This window comes from Chrysochloris asiatica, unplaced genomic scaffold (genome assembly GCF_000296735.1).
Source record: "Chrysochloris asiatica unplaced genomic scaffold, ChrAsi1.0 scaffold00103, whole genome shotgun sequence".
Taxonomy (NCBI): Eukaryota; Metazoa; Chordata; class Mammalia; order Afrosoricida; family Chrysochloridae; genus Chrysochloris; species Chrysochloris asiatica.
The window spans coordinates 7,590,520-7,611,013 of NW_006408621.1; the positions used below are offsets into that span (position 1 = coordinate 7,590,520).

General features: G+C 37.6%; 1 protein-coding gene and 1 pseudogene across 1 annotated transcript in view; both read left to right on the forward strand.

Moving 5' to 3' along the window:
* The first annotated feature begins 2,466 nt into the window (after positions 1-2,466).
* On the forward strand, positions 2,467-2,992 carry LOC102813176 (annotated as a pseudogene).
* A 6,478-nt stretch (positions 2,993-9,470) lies between these two features.
* Positions 9,471-20,494, forward strand: part of YES1 (v-yes-1 Yamaguchi sarcoma viral oncogene homolog 1) — a 68,733-nt gene continuing 57,709 nt past the window's right edge. The window contains exons 1-5 of the mRNA XM_006867279.1: positions 9,471-9,735; positions 14,601-14,700; positions 18,765-18,863; positions 19,754-19,857; positions 19,951-20,100. Of these exons, the coding sequence (XP_006867341.1) occupies positions 9,471-9,735; positions 14,601-14,700; positions 18,765-18,863; positions 19,754-19,857; positions 19,951-20,100 (718 nt within the window). The remainder of the gene's footprint in view (positions 9,736-14,600; positions 14,701-18,764; positions 18,864-19,753; positions 19,858-19,950; positions 20,101-20,494) is intronic.

The following is a 20,494-nucleotide window of genomic DNA, read 5'->3' on the forward strand; positions in this document are numbered from 1 at the left end:
CCACAATCTACCCCTGTTCTTGTTTTGGTTGATGAGGAGGAGCTTTTCCACCATCTCTTTTCACATATGTATTCAATTTGATTTCTTTGTATTCCATCTGGTGATGTCCATGTGTATAGTTGTCTTATATGTTGTGTTTAATAAAGGTATTTACAATGAAGAAGTCCTTTGTCTTGCAAAATTCTATAATGGAATCTCCAGCATAGTTTCTGTCACCAGTGCCATATTTTCCAGTGACTGAGCCTTCCTCTTTGTTTCCATTCTTTGCATTCCAATCACCAGTAATTATCAATACATCTTGATTGCATGCTTGATCAATTTCAGACTGAAGAATTTGGTAGAATTCTTCAATGTCATCATCACTGGCTTTAGTGGTTGGTTCGTAAATTTGAATAATAGTTGTATTAACTGGTGTTTCTGTAGGCGTATGGATATTACCCTACCATGGACAGCGTTGTACTTAAAGAAATGTTCTTTTTGATGATTAATGTAACACCATTCCTCTTCAGTTCGTCATTCCTGGCGTAGTAAGCCATGTGGTTGTCAGATCTAAATTACCAATACCAGTCCAATTACCTCACTGAAGCCTGGGACAATGATGTTTACGTGTTCTATTTCCTTTTGGACAATTTCCAGTTTCCCTAGATTCATACTTTGTACATTCCAAGTTCCATTTATTAATGGATTTTTACAATTATTTCTCATCATTTTGATTTGTGCTTATCAGCAAATGAAGTTCCCGAAAGCTTTATTCCATTTGTGTCATCCCAGTCAGCTCTACTTTGGGGAGGCAACTTTTCTTCAGTTGTATTTTAAGTACCTTCCAACTTTAAGGGCTCATTTTCTGGCACAATATCTTATAACATTCTTGTACTCTTCTTAATATTTAAATATAAGTATTCTGGTGCTGACAGTTTTCCATTGCGGTTCACAAGTTTTCAGTGACTGGATATTCAGAACTAATCTGTTTCTCCTTCTTCCTAGTCTGTTTTAGTCTGGAAGCTCATCTGAAATCTGTCCACCATGGGTGACCCTACTGGTATTTCAAGTACCAGTAACATAGCTTCCAGAATTATAGCAACACGCAAGCCACCACAGTGTGGCTAACTGACAGAGAAGTGGTAGGAAATAAGTTTAGGCAAATTCAAATGGATGAGGCTGATAATGAAATGATTTATTGCACAGAAAATTATATTGTAGAATGTTAAGTTTTATGTAAATTAAATAAAAAGCACAGGGAGATACCACTTTACACCTGTTAGAATGACTAAAAGCAATATTATCATTAAGTGTTGATGAGGATGCAGAACAACTGGAACACTCGATGTGATGACAGAAATACAAAATATTGAAGTTACTTTAGAAAAATTTGCTAGTTTCTTATAAAGTTAGACATGTGACACAGTGGGCTAAGTGTTGGAGTGCTCACTCCAGGTCATTGGTTCAAACCCAGCAGATGCTTCGTGGGACAAAGATGAGCTGGCTTGCCCCTATAATGATTTAAACACTTGAAAACCCTATGGAACAGGTGTACTCTCCCTATAAGGTGTCTGAGTTGGAATCAACTCAGTGACAATGGGCTTTGTTTTGTTTTGTTTTTGTGAGTTTATGCAATCCAATAGTTTTGTTCCTAGACATTTACTCAAATGAAATGAAAACTTCATTTACAGAAAAACCTGAATATGTATCTTCATAGTAGCTCCATTTGTGATTTCAAAAAGTGGAACCAACCCAAATGTCTCTCAACTGGAAAATGATTAAAAAAAAAAGCTGTGTTATTTGCATATACTGGAATACTGCTACACAGTAATACAAAGAAATAGACTCTACTGATATTCACAGGAACATAGCTGGATCTCAGATGCATTATATTAAATGAAAGAAGCCAGACCCAAAGCGTTTAATACTGGATGGCTCCAATTAGTCGTGTGCCACTTAATGTGTGCTCAAGTAATGTCTGACTCCATCTACGTCCATGGTCCCAACCCTGCAAAGCCTCAAATGTAGTAAAAATTTGAAGTATGTAAAATAGTTAGGAATAACATGCAGACATTACTTTGTAACAAACATCAAAACGTTGTTGTTGTTATTGTTACTGCATTACTACTATGAATATGTTTAATATATCTGGAAGTGTTTCTTCAGTGCTTTTTATGCATAAAAAGGTACAGCATTTCTCAAGCTGAGGGAACTGAAGAAAACATTCAAGCCTCGACTTGCAACATTGAAGGATTCTATGGGTGTGGCACTGTGGGTTAATGTACTGGACTGCAACATTGGTTTGAACTGCAAGGTTGGCAGTTGAAGCTTACCAGCCACTCCTTGGAAACCCTGTACAGGGTCACTGTAGGTTGGAACCGATGCATCGGCACTTAACAACAGTGGGCAAAATATTAAATGATGCAGAAAGCATCTAAGAAGATGGAAGGAGCTTTTCCCATAAATGGTCTGAGGTAATCTTGCAAAATGGTTCGCTACTCATTTGACTCAGAAAACCCCACAAAATCATGTGAATCAAGAGGTTCAAAACTCCAGGTCTATTTTAAGAACACCGTGGAACTGCCCAGGCCATCAGGAGTATACATCTGAAAAGCCACCAAGTATCTGAAAGATATCACTTTGTAGAAGCAATATGTGCCATTCCAATGTCACAATGGTAGCATTGGTAGGTGCACACAGGCCAAACAGTGAGGTTAGAAACAGGGTTGATGTTCCAAAAAGAGTGCTGAATTTTTGCTGTACATGCTTGAAAATGCAAAGAGCAATGATGGACTTAATTGAGGATTTAGATGTAGATTCTCAGGACATTGAGCACATCCAGGTCAACAAAGCCCCCAAGATGTGCCACCAAACTTACAGAACTCATGGTCTAATCAACCCTTCCTTGAGCTCTGCATGCTGCATTGACATGGTCCTCACTGAAAAGGAACTAATTATTCCTAAACCAGAAGAGGAGGTTGCACAGAAGAAAAAGATACCCCTCAAGAAATAAAAACGTACAACTTGAGAGTAAATTAAGCTTAAAATTTAAAAAAAGAAAGAAGGACTACACAGTCACTTTACCAAATAGAAGTGGTTGCTATTCAACCATTTCAAGAGCTAGCATACGATCAAGAGCCCATGATACTGAAGGAAGAAGGGGCACTGAAGGCATTGGCAAAGAACAAGGCTCCAGGAATAGATGCAGTACAAACAAATTGAAATCTTTAAACAAAGTGATGCAGCACTGGAGGTACTCATTCATCTATGCCAAGAAATTTGGAAGACAGCTAGTTGGCCAGCTGTGATTGAGGAAGAGATACATATTTGCACCCAATCCAAAGAGAAGTGACCCAGTGGAATGTGGAAATCATTAGACAGTATCATTAATATCACATGCAACCTCAATTTTCATGAGGATAAGTCAAATACAGCTGCAGCAGTACATTGATAGCGAACTGCCAGAAGTTTGAGCCAGTTTCAGCCAAGGATATGGAATGAGCACTATCGCTGCTGCTGTCAGATTGGTCTTGGCTGAAAACAGAGACTACCAGAAAGAAATTTAGCTGTTTTTTATTGATTATGCAAAGACTTTTGACTGTGTGAATGATGAGAAGCTATGAATAACATGGAGGAGAATGAGTGCTCTGGAACATTTAATTGTGCTCATGAGGAACCTGTACATAGACCAAGAGGCAATCATTAAAACAGAACAAGGGGACATTGAATGGTTTAAAATCAGGAAAGGTATGTGCCAGGGTTATAATCTTTTACCATACTTAACTCAATCTGAGCAAATAATTTGAAAAGCTGAGTTATATGAAGAACGTGGCATCAGGATTAGAGGAGGACTCATAAACAACCTATGGTATTCAGATGATACATCCTTGTTTGCTGAAAGCAGAGAGGACTTCACATACTTACTGATGAAGATCAAAGACCACAGTCTTCAGGATGGGTTGCACCTCAGTGTAAAGAAAACTAAAATCCTCATCACTGGGCCAATAAATAACATCAAGATAAATGGAGAAAAGAATGAAGTTGCCGGAGACTTCATTTTGCTTGGATCAACCATCTGAACACTCATGAAATTAGCAGTCTAGAAATCAGATGGTGTATCCAGAAGAACAGAGATGTCAGTTTGAACACTAAAGTGCCCCTGACCCAAGCCTTGGCATTTTTAGTAACGTCATATGCATGTGAAAGTTGTTCAGTGAATAAGGAAGACCATAGAAGAATTGATGCATTTGAGTTACGGTGTTGGAGGAGAATATTAAAAGTACCACAGACTGCTAAAAGAACAAACAATTCAGTGTTCAATTAAGTACAGCCAGAATGCTTCTTTGAAGCCAGGATGGCCACACTTCGTCTCTCACACTTTGGGCATATTATCAGGAGGGACCAGTCCCTGGAGAAAGACATCATGTTTAGTAAATTGGAGGGTCAGTGAAAAAGAGGAAGACCCCCAATAAGATGAATTGGCACATGGCAGCAACAATGGGTTCAAGTGTGGCAACGATTGTGAGGATGGTGCAGGACCGGGCAGTGTTTTGTTCTCTATGAGTTGGTACCAACTTTATGACAACTAGCAACAACAACATATGCTATGGCAGACATCTGAGTTTCTAAGGTGTCTAAGGTGTACTATCTGTTTTGCCTTATGTAGAAATTCAACTTAAAGGCAGACTTTGGATTGGAACTCTTTCATAGTCCAGGGCATACCTGTACATAACAGGTTGTTCATATGACATCCAAATCACATAATATTTTATTTCACAGAATATATTATGGACACCAAGCAACCAATGTCTATATACAGTACCTGGAAAAGACAAAACTGTAAGAACAGAGAACAGATCAATACTGTCTGGGGTTGAAAGCTTAACTACAAAAGGGCAAAAGTGAATATTTGGAGTGATTAAATTATTCTTGTCTTCATTGAGATGGTTACACAACGTATGCATTTGTCAAAATGTGTGGGCCTGTACACTTACAATAAGGGTGAATTTTACTGTTGGTACAACAGTATAGTGAGAAATTGATGCATGGAAGCATTACAGTTATAAGAAAATCTCCATGGTATCTCAGTAAATAGACAACCCTACTGAGGTTGCCAAGGAGCTCTGGTAGCGTAGTGGTTACGAATCAGGCTACTAACCTCAAGGTCGGCAGTTTGAAACTACCAGCTGCTCCGCGGGAGAAAGATGAGGCTTTCTGCTTCCGTAAAGATTTACAGCTTCGGAAACCCTGTACAGGGTCGCTGTGAGTCGGAAACGACTCCACAGCACATAACAACAACAACTGAGGTTGCCAGGGACTCTAACCTACATGTTGAAATGATACTTGGAGGACAAGGTTGTATTTATTAGAACACTGGGAAGGTTGAACAAATTTTCAGATGTCAATTCGCTTTTTTTATTTTTTGTGTAAATTGCATTTTAATGTTTTCCTGTTTTTGTCTGGGACTTTTCCTCCCATGTGTAAAAGTTGTCTATATTAAGAACGTCAACCAATATTTATATGTGCATATTTATGTTTGTGTGGAGAGAACAAGTTAGAGTACTAATGAATTAAAAGATATTTTCTGTATTTGTCGTACCTGTAACTTCATATAACCTGACTCCTGGAAGGTTAAAGGACAAAAACACTTTGGAAGTTATCTAGTCAAACCTGTTAGTCTTTTCTTTAATGCTTCTACTTTTACATCGTGCTTGAAAAGACTTCCTCCAACCCATGACTATGAAATAAGTTACCTTTATTGTTGTTAAGTGCCGTCCAGTTGGTTCTGACTCATAAGGTCCCTGTTGTGTAGGGTTTCCAAGGAGGGGGCTGGTGAATTTGAACTGCTGACCTTGCAGTTTAAAACGACCTCGCAGTCGAGTGTATCATCCCACAGCACCACACCGGGACTCCTAATTTGCCTTTATTTTCTTCTTATCCTTTCAGAAGTAACTGCCTATTGTATATTTAATTTAGGGAGTGCAATGGCTCCATATGATAAGCACTAGACTGTGACACAGGGTCTGTGGTTTGAGTCTGCCAGCCACTCTGTGGGACAAAGAAGAAGCTTTCTGCTCCTGTGAAAATTTAAAGCCTCAGAAACCCTATATAGGTTTTGGGCGAGCAGAAAGCCTCACTTTTCTCCTGTGGAGTGGCTGGTAGATTCGAACTGCTGATCATACCATTAACAGCCCAGCACATAACCCATTATGCCACTAGGGCTCCTTAGGAATTGTTGTTAAAAAATGCCAACAAAGCACCAACAAACAACAACCACCCAGAAGAGGTCCAACAAGCAGCAGATGAGCAGAAAAAACCAACAACCCCACCAAGAAGACGCAGCAGGCCAGAGTAACAAACAACAGCACCACACTAGGACTCAAAAAACAAAACTACCAAATGAAATAAGGTGAAAATTTTCCAAAAAATACTTTAGAGGTTTTAACATAAAATATATTTACCAATTATAGGGAAGACTTAAATGAAAAAGTGATGTTTGTGATGAGTAGATAGGATTTTAGCAGGTAAAGAGGTAGGGAAAGTATTATAAATGAAAGCAATTCGAGGAGAGAAAAATACAAAAATAAGAAAGTTCTGAGCATATATGTATTTGAAGAATAGGAGTTTTTTGTTGTTGTTTTTTTGAGAACATAAATATGAGAAAATTGGAGATAGAGAACAAAGATAGGTTGTGGCCAAATTTTGGGAGGCCTTAAATGCTAGGGTGAGATTTGTGCTTAGTATACAAGTGTGTCTGTTGATGTTGTTAGCTGTACTTGAATTGGTTCCAGCTAATGGAATCCTGGTGTGGTGCTGTTGGTTAATGAGCTGGACTGCAAAGTCCGCTAGAACCAGGAGGCCTGCGGTTCAAGTTCACCAGCTGCTCCTTGAAAACCCTATATAGGGTCACTGTGGGTCAGAACCAACTCGATGGCATTTAACAACAACAATGGACTCCTAGTGTGGCACTGTAGGATAAGCACTGGACTGCGAACTACAAGGTTGGCAGTTCAAACCACCAGCCACTCCTTGGAAATTCTATATAGGGTTGCTATAAGTCAAACCGACTCTATAGCACTAAACAACAGTGAATAGGGGAACAAAGTGCTACCTGGCCATGTGCCATCCCCATGATCAGTTGTGGATCGGACTGTTTTGGTCTGTAAGATTTTCCATTGGCTGACTTTTCAGAGGTAGATCATTAGGCCTTTCTTCGTAGTCTGTCTTATGTGGTAGCTATGCTGAAACCTTGTAGCATTGTTCAGCATTGCAGAAACATATGGGCCTCCCCTGACATACAGGTGGTTGTGCATGAGGTACATTAGCCAGGAATCCAACCTGGGTTTTACCACTGAACTACCACTGCTCCCTTGCCTATTGATTTAAAAATAAATAAATAAATAATGAGCTACGCTGTCTGCAAGGAAGCCATTAGCCACATATAGCTATGAGCCTGTAACCACATAAAATGTATTGCTCCAATTTGAGATAGGTTGTAAGTAAAACCCACACTGGATTTCTAAGACTCAATACCAAAAATAAAGAAGAATGTATCATATCTCATTAACAATGTTTGTATTGATTACATGGTGAAATGATAATACAGGAATAAGTTTAAAAGTATTACTACAAACTCAAGGAAACATTTAGCAAAAATAAACAAATGTGAAGCTGTTGTTTGCTGATGTCTTCGTCCAGGTCTATACATTTCTGAAGATAGTATTTCCATCTTTCTAACGCTTCCCTGAAGAGTTCAGTTCTTCAATTTATAGCATGTCCAAAGGCATCCTCAATCATGTTCCTTTTCAATGTTCTTAGAGTTTGGGAACAAAAAAAGAACTCTTGAGTGGGCAAGAACTCTGAATAGAGTAAGATTTCCCAATAAAATTCTCTAGTAGGACAGTCCTGGCTACCTTTAAACAGTGAGCCAGGTGCATTGAGATAATGGAGAGGGAAAATATTTTTTTGTAGCTTTCCTGTCCTGTTTTAACCCATGCAGTTTGAAACTTCTGAAAACTTCTTCATGATATGCCCTTGTGATTATCTTGCATCCTTTGAGAAAATCTATCAACTAGATTGTTGAACAAACTAGTTGCCATAACTTCCTGAACTGACCAATCTGCCTTAAATTTAACTGGGCCAGCAGACCCCCTTAGAAACCACTGTTCTGATTGGAACTTTTTTTCTGAAGGCACCCTATGAAACTAAGACAAATTTATTAATGAGAGAATTTATCTGCAGCCATCCACTCTAATGACAAAGACATGTTTAAATGTATTTTGTTTGGAATAAAACCCATCCATGTATGAACTGGACTCTTAGTAGCAATACTTTTTGACTCACTCTACTCAGGCAGCACCATCTTCTGGACAGAGCATGTTCCTGGGAACAAATCACCATGAGCCACAGTCTTTGCTTACTAGACTCTCAGCTGGATGACTGTGTTGGTGAATATCATGTCTGTAAACTCAGGCTTTTTTAAAAAAATAGCTCTTTTGTTTTTTTTTAGCTGTAAGACTTAATTAGTATATGCTTCTGGAGATTGCAACTTAGTCGGTTGGACATTTATGATTCTAACTCTCCACTCCATCCAGGACAAGCCTTTGTGACACTTCTGTTTGCTGATGTTGGTTCCTGGCCCTTCCTAGATGGAGAGTGATGTTTACCTCTTGCAGGATTATTCCTCTGTGTGCCAGACAACAACAGGATATCATTAAAGAGCTATTGCTCAGGAGAATCTAGCGCACTGCTAAAGGAAGGGAGCATATTGTTACTTCCTTTGTAAATCCTCTAATAATATCCCACTATTATTAGCGACCATACCATGATTGTTTAGGGGATCCAGCCATATCAAATTTGACTCTAAAATTGATAAACTTTCTCTGTCCCAGGCTCTTTTATCTCTTTCCATTTGACGTTGCTGTAATGAGGTAAAGCTTAGAAGAAAGTGGGCAATACATCTGTGAGAGGTCTGTGTGCTGTGGGTTCATCTAGGATTGGATGCTTGCTCTCTTGGAGGCACACGCTTACACTCTGCTTCCCTGTTGGAGTAGATTTTGTTCTGTCCATTCCTGCAAACATTTTCTTGTCAAGAATGGTCATTTTTTTAAAGACACATGAAAATGAGCTACTTTGGAGAATTTCCTGCTTTATTTAACCTGGACGAGAGATTTTTAATTTAGGAAATGGCATTATTTGCAATCATGTTTGATTCTTTAATTTCAGGCCACGAATTGATAGTTCAATGCCAGTTTTTCAAGTGTGTATATATAAAGTGAAGACACTTCATTTATAGCCATCTAGCTTTTCTGTTTGTGTGCTTGTTTTATTTTATGAATGATGCTTTTGTGGAGGAAACTGCTTTGTGTACTTTTGAACTGAGTTTTTTGTTGTTGTTTGCTTGTTTGTTTTGTAACTGAATTTTTTTTTAAGTACCCTGTATCTTAACTGCTTCTCAAAATATTTACCTTATCACCTTTGTAGATCTGATAATGGGCTGCGTTAAAAGTAAAGAGAACAAAAGTCCAGTCATTAAATACAGCACTGAAAACACTACAGAGCCTGTCAGTACAAGTGCCAGCCACTATGGAACAGAACACACTTCTATGGCACCATCGTCTTCAGCAAAGGGGACATCTGTTAATTTTAGCAGTCTTTCCATGACACCTTTTGGAGGCTCCTCAGGTGTGACACCTTTTGGAGGAACATCTTCCTCATTCTCAGTGGTGCCAAGTTCATACCCTACTAGTTTAACAGGTGAGATCTAAATACGCAGTTCCATTATTTGACCTTGAACAATACATACATAAGATTTGTCTCTCGTTAAGAAAAAGTACTAACTCTGGCGGACTTTAAAAATAATTATATATGAAATCTAACATAAAAATTAAAGTCTTATTGTGTACATTGCTATTCTGGGGAGTTAGGTGATAATCTGATGATGATTATGTGTTGTGTTATATCATTATTTCACTGATTCATTATTCAAATGTTTATTGAGCATCTATAGTGTGACTTAGCAGTACTCAACAACAGCAAAAAAAATGTGGTTTTTTTTTCTGTTATAAACATTAAAAACATGTACCATTCCCTTAAAAATGGTACTGGGGTTATAAACATTAAAAACATGTACCATTCCCTTAAAAATCTTACAAATTCTCAGGTTTGTAAAATGTTATCCACTATTTAAATAGTACAGTAGTTACTTTGTTATTGTTATTGCTAAGTGCCGTTGAGTCAGTTCCAACCCACAGCAACTCTATAGGATTTCCAAGGAGCAGCTGGTGAGCTTGAACCAGCTACCTTGTAGCTCAAACTGAACTTGTCGTCCAGTGCATTAGCCGATATTGCCACACCAGGACTCCTGTAATTACTTAATAAATGTTCATTAAATGTCAGTGTAATGATGATAATGTAATTTTTCAATCAGATGCTACTGATTTGAAAAAGAGAGAGAGAAAAAAAAAATGAGGATATAAAGGAATTTCCCCCCAGAGTCACAGATACTGAACAGGAGAGCCCAGATTTTATGTCCTAGTCCAAAACTCCATTTATTATTTTATAACATCGTTTCAGAGAACAGGAAGAAGGAACAGCTGTGAGTCTTACTTGGAGATAAATGCTATTATGAAAAAAGTAGATTCAGAACCTTTAAAAAAGAGAGAGAGCAAGAGAGTCACATTCTTTTGTTAGGAGCCTCCTGTCAGGATGCTTTTCCCTTCAAGAAACTAAACACAAGTAGCTTAAACAATGTGGGGTGAGCAAACGGATTTCTTGATGCAGTAGCTCCGTGATGTCAGCAGACACTCGGGTTCCTTCCTTTGCTCTCCTATAGTCCTGGAAGTGTCCCCTTTATCTTTTAACAAAACCACTACCACCATCAACTTGAGCATTATGAGTCCTTATTAACAACCAGTGGGGACAAAGGAGTAATCTCTTTTCTAAGCATGGACTAGTAAATTATCCCTTTAGATTGCCCGCCCCTGCACTAATAACTGTAGCCAGAGAAATGCCAGACACTGATTATGTTAGAAGAGTAAAGAATAAAATCAACCCTTTGATCTTTATAATCCCCTCACTGTAAAGCAGTTCAATGTTTGGCTGCTAACTGAAAGATTGGCAGTTCCAATCCACCAGCTGATCCGTGGAAGAAAGATGCGTCAGTCTGCTTCCCCTAAAGATTGGTGGTAGTTATGTGCTGTGGAGTCAGTTCCAACTCATAGCAACCCTGTACAGGGTTCCGAGGCTGTGAATCTTTACGCAAGCAGAAAGCCTCATCTTTCTCCCATGGAACAGCTGGTAGTTTCGAACTGCTTGAGGTTCACAGTCAGATTCATAACCACTATGCTACCAGAGCTCTTTTCCCTAAAGATTACAGCCTTGGGAGCCCTATGGAGAAGTTCGGCTCTGTCTGTAGGGTTGCTGTGAGTTGGAATTGATGGTAAAGCTATGGGTTTGTTTTTGTGGTTTAACTCCAAATACCTCAGAAAAGTGACCATGATGATATTCTTCAGTGATTAGCAAAAGTTCCAGTTATTTTCAGGATTATATTTTTGGGAAAAAATAGTAATCCAAAATGGTTAAAATTAAGGTTGACACAGATATACTTAAATTTACTTATGTAAAGCACTCCATTTGCAGGTGTTCGTTATTATTTCAACAAATATATGGGATGTTTAGGTGCCAGGTGTGGCATTGTAGGATAAGCAGTCGACCGTAAGGTCGGCAATTCCAACTCACCAGCTGTTCCTTGGAAACCCTATATAGGATCACTATGGGTCAGAACCTTCTCATCAGCAGTAAACACCAACAATATGCCGGGTATAGAGAGGACAAACAAGACAAATAAGGTTTCTGCCTTCATGGAGTTTACATAATAATGAGAGTCTGGCAACAGTTAACAAATAACCAACTAAACTGGATGGTTAATGATTCTTAAATGCTATGATAGAACTAGTCAGAATGATTGACCGAGGTCTTTTAGGTGACCAGAACTTTCTCTGGTACTTAAGAAAAAAATCATTTGAAAAAAGAAAAAAAAATCATTTGAGCAGATTTGATTGATGAGTATGGTCTACCCATGTGCAGAGCTGGGAAAAGAGCATTCTAGAGAAAGGGAATAAATACATGCAAAATTCCGGGGGGGTAGGTGGACATGGTCGTTTTGAGGACTAGTGGGTAGACCATAGTGAGCAGAAAGGAGAATTGTATAGTGTGGGATTAGAGTTTAGCAGAAGTCCAGGATTACTCGGGACCTTTTAGACTCTGGTAAGAAGTTTGAGTTTTATTCAAAGCTAGAAAGAAGCTATTGAAGAGTTTTAATCACAGAATGTGCATGACTGAATTTCCTTTTACAAAATCCTGGCAACTGTGTGGAGACTGTTAGGGATTAGAAGGCCAATACTCCCAGTAGTTACAGCAACTGATGACAGGACTTTTGGATTAAAGTGGTGGCATGGAAATGGAAAGTAGATAAATAAGATGTTTTAGAAGTAAAACAGACAGTCCTACTAATGGACTTGGCTTAAGCAACTGATTGGATGGTAGTACGTGCAGTTTGCTTAGGTAGGGAATACTTAAGTACAAGTTACAAGAGAAAATTTTTTGTACTTCATAAGTTTTAAATGCTTATTAGACTTTCAAGTATATGGCTATGGAATTTAGAGGAGAGGCCAAATAAATGAGCTAATGATGTATGTGATTACATTTCTATCTTTGATTTTTATGTGACTTTGTATTTTAAGATGTCAGGTTTTATATTATTTTCTCATTTCACAGCATTTTTACTTATTAGTTCATGAGTTTATTTTACTTACCTGCCTTTTATTCTATCATTTAAAAAACATACTGGTGGATATATTAAAAACAAAGAATTGATTTAGCAACTCAATGGAATTATAATGAGTAGAATATATGCATTTTCAGAGTAAGAATGCCCAATACATTATGGGATTTTTAATCTGCCTTGAGTAATTTTTACACTGAAGTGCCATGCATATTGTATAAAACTTATTATTTTTCTTTTGTTTACAAATAATAATTTGGCTGTTCAGTGTGTTAATCTCTAAACTATATGTATATAATGCTAAATATGACATAGAGTTCTGTTTGGAAGATATATTTATGGTTTGTATATCAGCCATAAAGTTCTGATGTGGCACTGTAGGATAAGGACTGGACTGCAAACCGCAAGGTCAGCGGTTCAAACCCACCTACAGCTCTTCAGAAACCCTATCCGGGGTTGCTATGAGTTGGAACCCAGTCAACAACATTTAAGAACATAACATTTCAGCCATGGTATGTAATTTCTTAGAAAAATGTGTCATTTTTATCTTTTGTCAAGCCCTGGTGTGGCGTTGTGGGTTAACTTGCAGGACTACAAGGTCAGTTTGAACTTGGGTTCAAGCTCCTTGGAAACCCTATGCAGAGTTGCTATGAGCCGGAACCAACTCGACGGCACTTAACAACAAAAAGAAGCAGCATATAAAGAAAACAAAAATCCACCTAACTGGACCAATAAATAACACTATGATAAATGGAGAAAAGACTGAAGTTGTCAAAGACTTAATTTTGCTTGGATCCATAATCAGCACTCATGAAAGCAGCAGTGAAGAAATCAAATGAGGTATTGCATTAGGCAAATCTGCTGCAAAAGATCTCTTTAAAGTGATCAAGAGCGAAGAATTCAGTGTGAGGACAAGGTGTACCTGACCCAAGCCCTGGCATTTTCAGTACCTCATCTATATGAATGTGAAAGTTGGACAATGAATAAGAAAGCCCATAGAATAATTGATGCATTTGAGTTATGTTGTAGAAGAAGAATCTTAAAAATACCATGGACTGTCAGAGGAACAAACAAATCCGTGCTGCAAGAAGTACAGCCAGAATGTTTCTCAGAAGCCAGGATGGTGAGACTTTGTCTCTCATACTTAGGGCATATTATCAGGAGGGACCAGTTCCTAGAGAAGGATTCATCCTTGGTAAAGTAGAAGGTCAGCGCAAAAGAGGAAGACCACCACCCCCCACCCCCCAACCAGATAGATTGGCACAGTGGCAGCAGCAATGGGCTCAAGCGTAACAATTGTGAGCATGGCACAGGACAGGGCAATGTTTCATTCTGTTGTGCATAGGGTCACTAGGAGTTGGAACCATCTCAATGGTTACCTAACCAACAATAAGCATGTTATAACTAATCTTACTAAAATTGAATTATTGCAGTTAAGTATTAATTGGTCTTATGAACAAAAATATTCACCCATTGTTTATAAGAAATCAGAAAGGTCAGTGCCAATCGTTTATACTACTCCTTAGTGGTTTGATGTTGTTGTTTTCTGCCAAAGAATTGATTTGAAATTTTACTGTTTTCAAGCCAAGGATGTTTCTGTGGGTTTATAGAATTTTAAAATTCGTGGAGCACAAGTAGTCTCATGGAATGTTTTAAAGAATATTCTATAAACTTGAAAACATCAGTTGCTCAAACCCCAAACTTCTACAAAATAGATTTTGGAGACTTAGAAGAAAACGACCCTTAAGGGTTTTTTGTTTCATTTTGTTGTTGTTGTTTTTTATTTACTTTTTGTTAGTATTTATAATTTACCTTGTCATTTCTTTTTCTCCAATAGGTGGTGTTACTATATTTGTGGCCTTATATGATTATGAAGCTAGAACTACGGAAGACCTTTCATTTAAGAAGGGTGAAAGATTTCAAATAATTAACAATACGTAAGTGTTCAGAGTATTTTGTGAAGAAGAAATACTGGTAAAGCCTGGTCTCTACACAGAAGTCACTGAGTGGGTTGATTGCTTTTGCTCACTGGGTTAGGTGACACATATGGTTTCCTTAGCTGTGTGGCATGCTACTGTTTCTATGACCAGAAGTTATTACTTCTACATATTGTACTGCTGTGACTGTGCCATAAACAGTAGGGATTTACGAATTGAGATTATTGAGGAATTATGTGCAATTAAGTACAGTACTTTTATAAAAAATCTTTATGAAGATAATTTTATGTGGCACTGTAGGGTAAGCACTCATTCAGCTGCTAGCCACAAGATCAGCAATTCAAACCCACCAGCTACTGCATGGAAGAAAGATGAGACTGTCTGCTACCATAAAGAATTGATAGTCTCTGAAACCCTGTACAGGGTCACTATGAGTTGGAATTGACTCTATGGCAGTGGGTTTTGATTCTTTTACCTGAGTACAGATAATTAACTAGACTGCTGACTGTAAGATAGATGGTTCAAACCTGTCAACCACTCTTCAGAAACCCTATACAGGTTCGCTGTGAGTCGGAACCAACTCAGTGGCACTTAACAATAATAGCACATGACTAAATATCTTTATTTTCTGTTTAAACCCTTCCCACAAAAACAAAGGAAAAAAGCTGAGTAAGGTACTCTAAAACTGACCAGATTAAGTTGCTTTTTCTTCTGTTACTCTTGGACTTTTTGTCATTTATTGGCCTACTATAGAAAATGTGTTGCTTGTTATGGAAAATAGATTCCATAATCTTAATTGATCGGCTTAAAAATCATTTTGTAACTTCTGAAACAGTATATCTTTTGGTTCTTTGTTTCCAGTCACATTTTCTTCAATCTTTGTTCCCATCTGCTACTAGTTATTGTTCTGGAACATAACATAAGATCATGTCTCTGCTTTAAATTTCTTCACTAGCTAACAGTTGTCTTCAAGATAAACAGAAACTACAATAATAGCCGTCATTCACTGAGAATTTACTATGTGCTGCTTTTCCTTTCTCACTCCGCTACCCAGTCATTCTGATATGCTTGCACTGGGGTTTCTCACCATCTCCATACCTTCACACATACCCGTTCTTGTTCTTGGAATATGGCTTCTTGGCTCTGATTCTGCTTCTTTCCCTTATCTGGTTAACCTTACTTACCCTTCAAAAACTAGTTTGTGTATCTTCTTTCAAGTAAGACTTCACCTTCTGCTGGGCTGTCCTCCAGCCCTTGCTGGATGGGTGCTTCTCTTTTATAGTCACATAGCAGCACCTGTGCAAACCTCCAGTCATAGTTCTTATCACATTTTTTAGTTTTTAATTTGTCACTTGACTTGTCATTCTTTTAGACCAGTAATTCTCAACTAGACTAAATTACCCAGAGAACATTTGGCAACGACAGGAGATATTTTTAGTTGTCACAATCAGGAGACTGCTGTTGCCATTTAGTGGGTAGAGGTCAGGGTTGTTGGTAAATATCTTACAATACAGGGAACAATCCCTACAACAAAGAGCTATTCAGCCCAAGGTATCAGTAGTGCTGTGATTGAAAAACCCTGCTCTTAGACAATCCTTGAAGTCAAGGACTATCATTTTTTCTATTTCCAGCACCTGCTATCATAAGTCTGTCACTTTAATAGGTATTCCAAAAGCATTTGAATGAATCTATAGTTCGTTGTTGGAGTTGTCAAATCAGTTATGATTCATAGAGACCCTATATGACAGAGTAGGATTGTCCCCAAAGGCTTTGTCAGGCCGTAATCTTAATGCCAGCAGATTGCCGCTCTTTGCTCCCACGGAGTGACTTGTGAGTTTGGTCATCAGTCGATCACTTAACCATTGTTGCCACCAGGGTTCTTCAGTGATTGATTAGCAGGATCAAATGCAAAGATCCAGTTTATATGTCTTAAAGTACTTAGTGTATAATGTTGTTAAGTGTTGTCAAGTTGGTTCTGATTCATAGCAACCGTGCATTGGGTTTCCAAGGAGTGACTAGTGTGTTTGAACTGCCAACCTTGTGGTTAGCAGTCCAGCGCTCATCCTACAAGTGAGAACTCCCAGTATACAATTGTTGTTAAAGTGCTGTCAAGTTGGTTTCTACTCATAGCAGCCCTGTATAGGTTTTTTAAGGAGCAGGTGGGGAGTTTGAACTGCTGACCTCGTGATTCAAACCGACTTTGAGGCCCCGTGCTTATTCTATGGTGCCACACAAGGATTCTCAGTATATAGTTGTTGTTAAGTGCCATCGAGTCGGTTCTGACCCATAGCGACCCTTTAGAGGGTTTCTGAGGAGCAGTTGCTTAGCTTGAACCACCAACCTTGCAGTTCAAATGGCTTTGCAGTCTGGCACATTAACCCCCAGCACCACGCCAATATAAAGTAGGAGACTACAAAACCAGGGAGTGAGTTTATAATATTTAAATTGCCATAGAATTTACCATTTCAGTTTTTAGGAAACAAGGTCACCTCGAGCATTTATTAGAGGAGCCCTGGTTGGTGCAGTGGTTAAATGGTTTGGCTGCTAACCAAAAGTCTTGTCAGTTTGAATCCACTAGTCATTAAATTTCAATTTAGACAACGTGCTTTCAATGCTTATCTCATCTCTGGTAAAGCAGAGCATGCATTTATCTTTAGTAGTTGAAAGGCGCTGTAGGACCAGCACTGTACTGCTAACCACAAGGTCAGTAGTTCAAACCCACCAGCCATTTCTTAGAAACTCTATATAAGGTCACTATGCATTAGAACCAACTCAACGGCACTTAACAACAGTTGATTCTAAATATCTCTACATTGTTGTTGTTATTAAGTACTGTCGAGTCGGTTTCGATTCAATAGTGACCCTGTATAGGGTTTCTGAAGAGCAGCTGGAGGGGTTGAACCTGTGATTTGCAGTCCAGTGTTGATTCTACAGCACTGCATTAGGAGTCCCTGTTCCTTATTAGAGATTGATAATATTTTCCTCTTTCATATTAATTTTGGAAAAGTTAGGACACATATATTATCAATCACAATACAGGCCTGTTGTGGTGTTGTGAAATAAGCACTGAACTTCTAACTGCAAGGTCGATGGTTCAAACCCACCAGTTCTTCCTCAGTAACCCTAAACAGTGTTGCTGTGAGTCAGAAACAACTCAACAGCACTTAATAACAATGACAACAAGATAGTTCTCGTATCTTGACTTGTAATTTAATTTTAGTCTTTTTTTTTGAATGTTTGTGGACATTTTTGTAAATATACGTTATTTCAGGAATTCCATTTTAGCATTACTGCCCATTGTTAATATTTGACCATAGGAATTCTAAGGCACCCTGATTATTTTACTAAAATTACTTAGAAGATTACAATTTTATGTACTGTTCAAAAGATAAGTATTCGTCAGTAAAAAGAAGGAAGTGCCTATGCATGCTACAACATATATGAACCTTAAAGAAATGATACTAAGTGAAAAGTCAGTCACAAAAGACCACATCTTGTATGATTTTATTGAAATGAAATGCCCATGAGAAAGAAAGTAGATTAGTGGTTGGAATGAGGGGAGGAATGGGAAGTGACTGCTAATCAATACCTTGTTTCTTTCTGGGTCAGTGAAAATGTTATAAAACTGATTGGGGATGGTTACACAATTCTGAATATACTAAAAGTCACTAAATGGGTGAATTTTATGATGTGTATATTATATCAATAAAACTCTAAAAAATGAAGCATTCAATCAAAATTGAGTAATTGGAAAGATTTAACTCCCAAATTGCTTTATTTGGTATAGTTTATTGTTTTAGGTTAAAATAACTATATAAAAAAACAGATCTTATAATTAAAGTTAATGTGTATTTTTTGTTGTCATTTGCAATTATGCTTGGCTTAGTCTTATGCAACTTTTTTTTTTTTATCATTCTTTGACTCTTAATTCTTGATTTAATTAGTATATTAAAAGAAAATGACAGTAACACCTTTTTTTTACTTCAGAACCAAGACTGTATTGTAACATGTTACAGATTGGGAAGTAGTCTATCCTGTGGTAATTGTTGTTTTATGTGTTGCAGGGAAGGAGACTGGTGGGAAGCAAGATCAATTGCTACAGGAAAGAAGGGCTATATCCCTAGCAATTATGTAGCTCCTGCAGATTCTATTCAAGCAGAAGAGTATGACATGACTTCATATTTTATTAATTATTTTGATTTTTAAAATATTTTAATGCATTGTACTTAGCCACACTTTACACACACACAGTTACATACTAATTTTAATACAGCTAATGTATCATCTTAATAGGAGCTGTTACTTAAAAATTAATAATAAATGAATAGTATCCACTTAAGAGTAGAATCATGAATCTGCATTAGTAATAGTACCATCTGATCTCTGTCCTTGATTAATTATATTAACCTTTTTTATGCTTTACATATTTTTCCATTTCAAATATTTACCTTCAGTTTATTAATATTATTATCAGTGTTGACTTAGGTGGTCATGCTATGGTTATGTAGGAGCATGCCCTTGTCTTTTAGAAAGTACACACTGAAGTATTTAGGGATAATGATTCAACACACTTGTAACTTCCTCTGAATTGGTAGAGGAAAGATAAACACAGACACACATACATGCATGTATACATATATAGAGAGAATATGATAAAGTAAAAATGTTAACAATCGGGGAACCTAGGACAAGAGCATATGGGGGTTCTGTGTACTGTTCTTGAAGTCCTGATATGGTGGTATAGTATAAGCACCAGACTGCTAACTGCAAAGATGGCAGTTTAGACCCACCAGCCACTCCTCAGAAACTCTATACAGGGTCACTGTGAGTTGGAAATATGTGGAAACACTTGAACAGAGTGTATCCTGACCTTTAATTTTTTAATACATAAAAACCTGAAATTTGTGTTATGTTTTAAACTCAGTCCCATAACATTTTCATTAGCATTTTTATCTCTACTCTGTTATCCTCCCAAGCCTACTCAATTCTTTGAAACTTGTTATATAATGTTTCTTACCATCTTTCCAACTAAAAACGCTATTCATTTTTCCAGGTGGTATTTTGGCAAAATGGGTAGAAAAGATGCTGAAAGATTACTTCTCAATCCTGGGAACCAAAGGGGTATTTTCTTAGTAAGAGAGAGTGAAACTACTAAAGGTATGAATATTATTACATTGATATAAGTATAAAAATTTCCTTGGGCAGTATTTTAAGAAAAAATATAGTAAAAGTGTTCATTTTTCCTTGTAGGTGCTTATTCCCTCTCTATTCGTGATTGGGATGAGGTAAGGGGAGACAATGTGAAACACTACAAAATTAGGAAACTTGACAATGGTGGATACTATATCACAACTAGAGCACAATTTGATACTCTGCAGAAACTGGTGAGACACTACACAGGTAGGTGACTGTTTCTGAGGTAAAAGTTACTTCATGTTCTGTGTTGTGAGGACAGAATCCATGTCTTCATATCTCTTAATGTTTAGCACAGTCCTTTACATGTACTAAGCTCAATAAATGTCTATCGATTCTAGTCAGAAGTATAAGGAAAATAAGGAACAAGTCATACTTGACTTATTACCTGATGTTGTTGTTGTGAAGTGCCATCGAGTCGGTTCCAACCCTTGGTGACCCTGTATAGTATAGGGCTTTCGAGGAGCATCTGGTGAGCTGGATAGGAGTTCTAAAATGGAAGTATCATTTGAGTCCTCAAATTTTTTTAAAAAATAATTTTTATGAATTCAGTGAAGGTTCACAGAACAGATCATCAGTTTTTCATTAGACAAACCATACA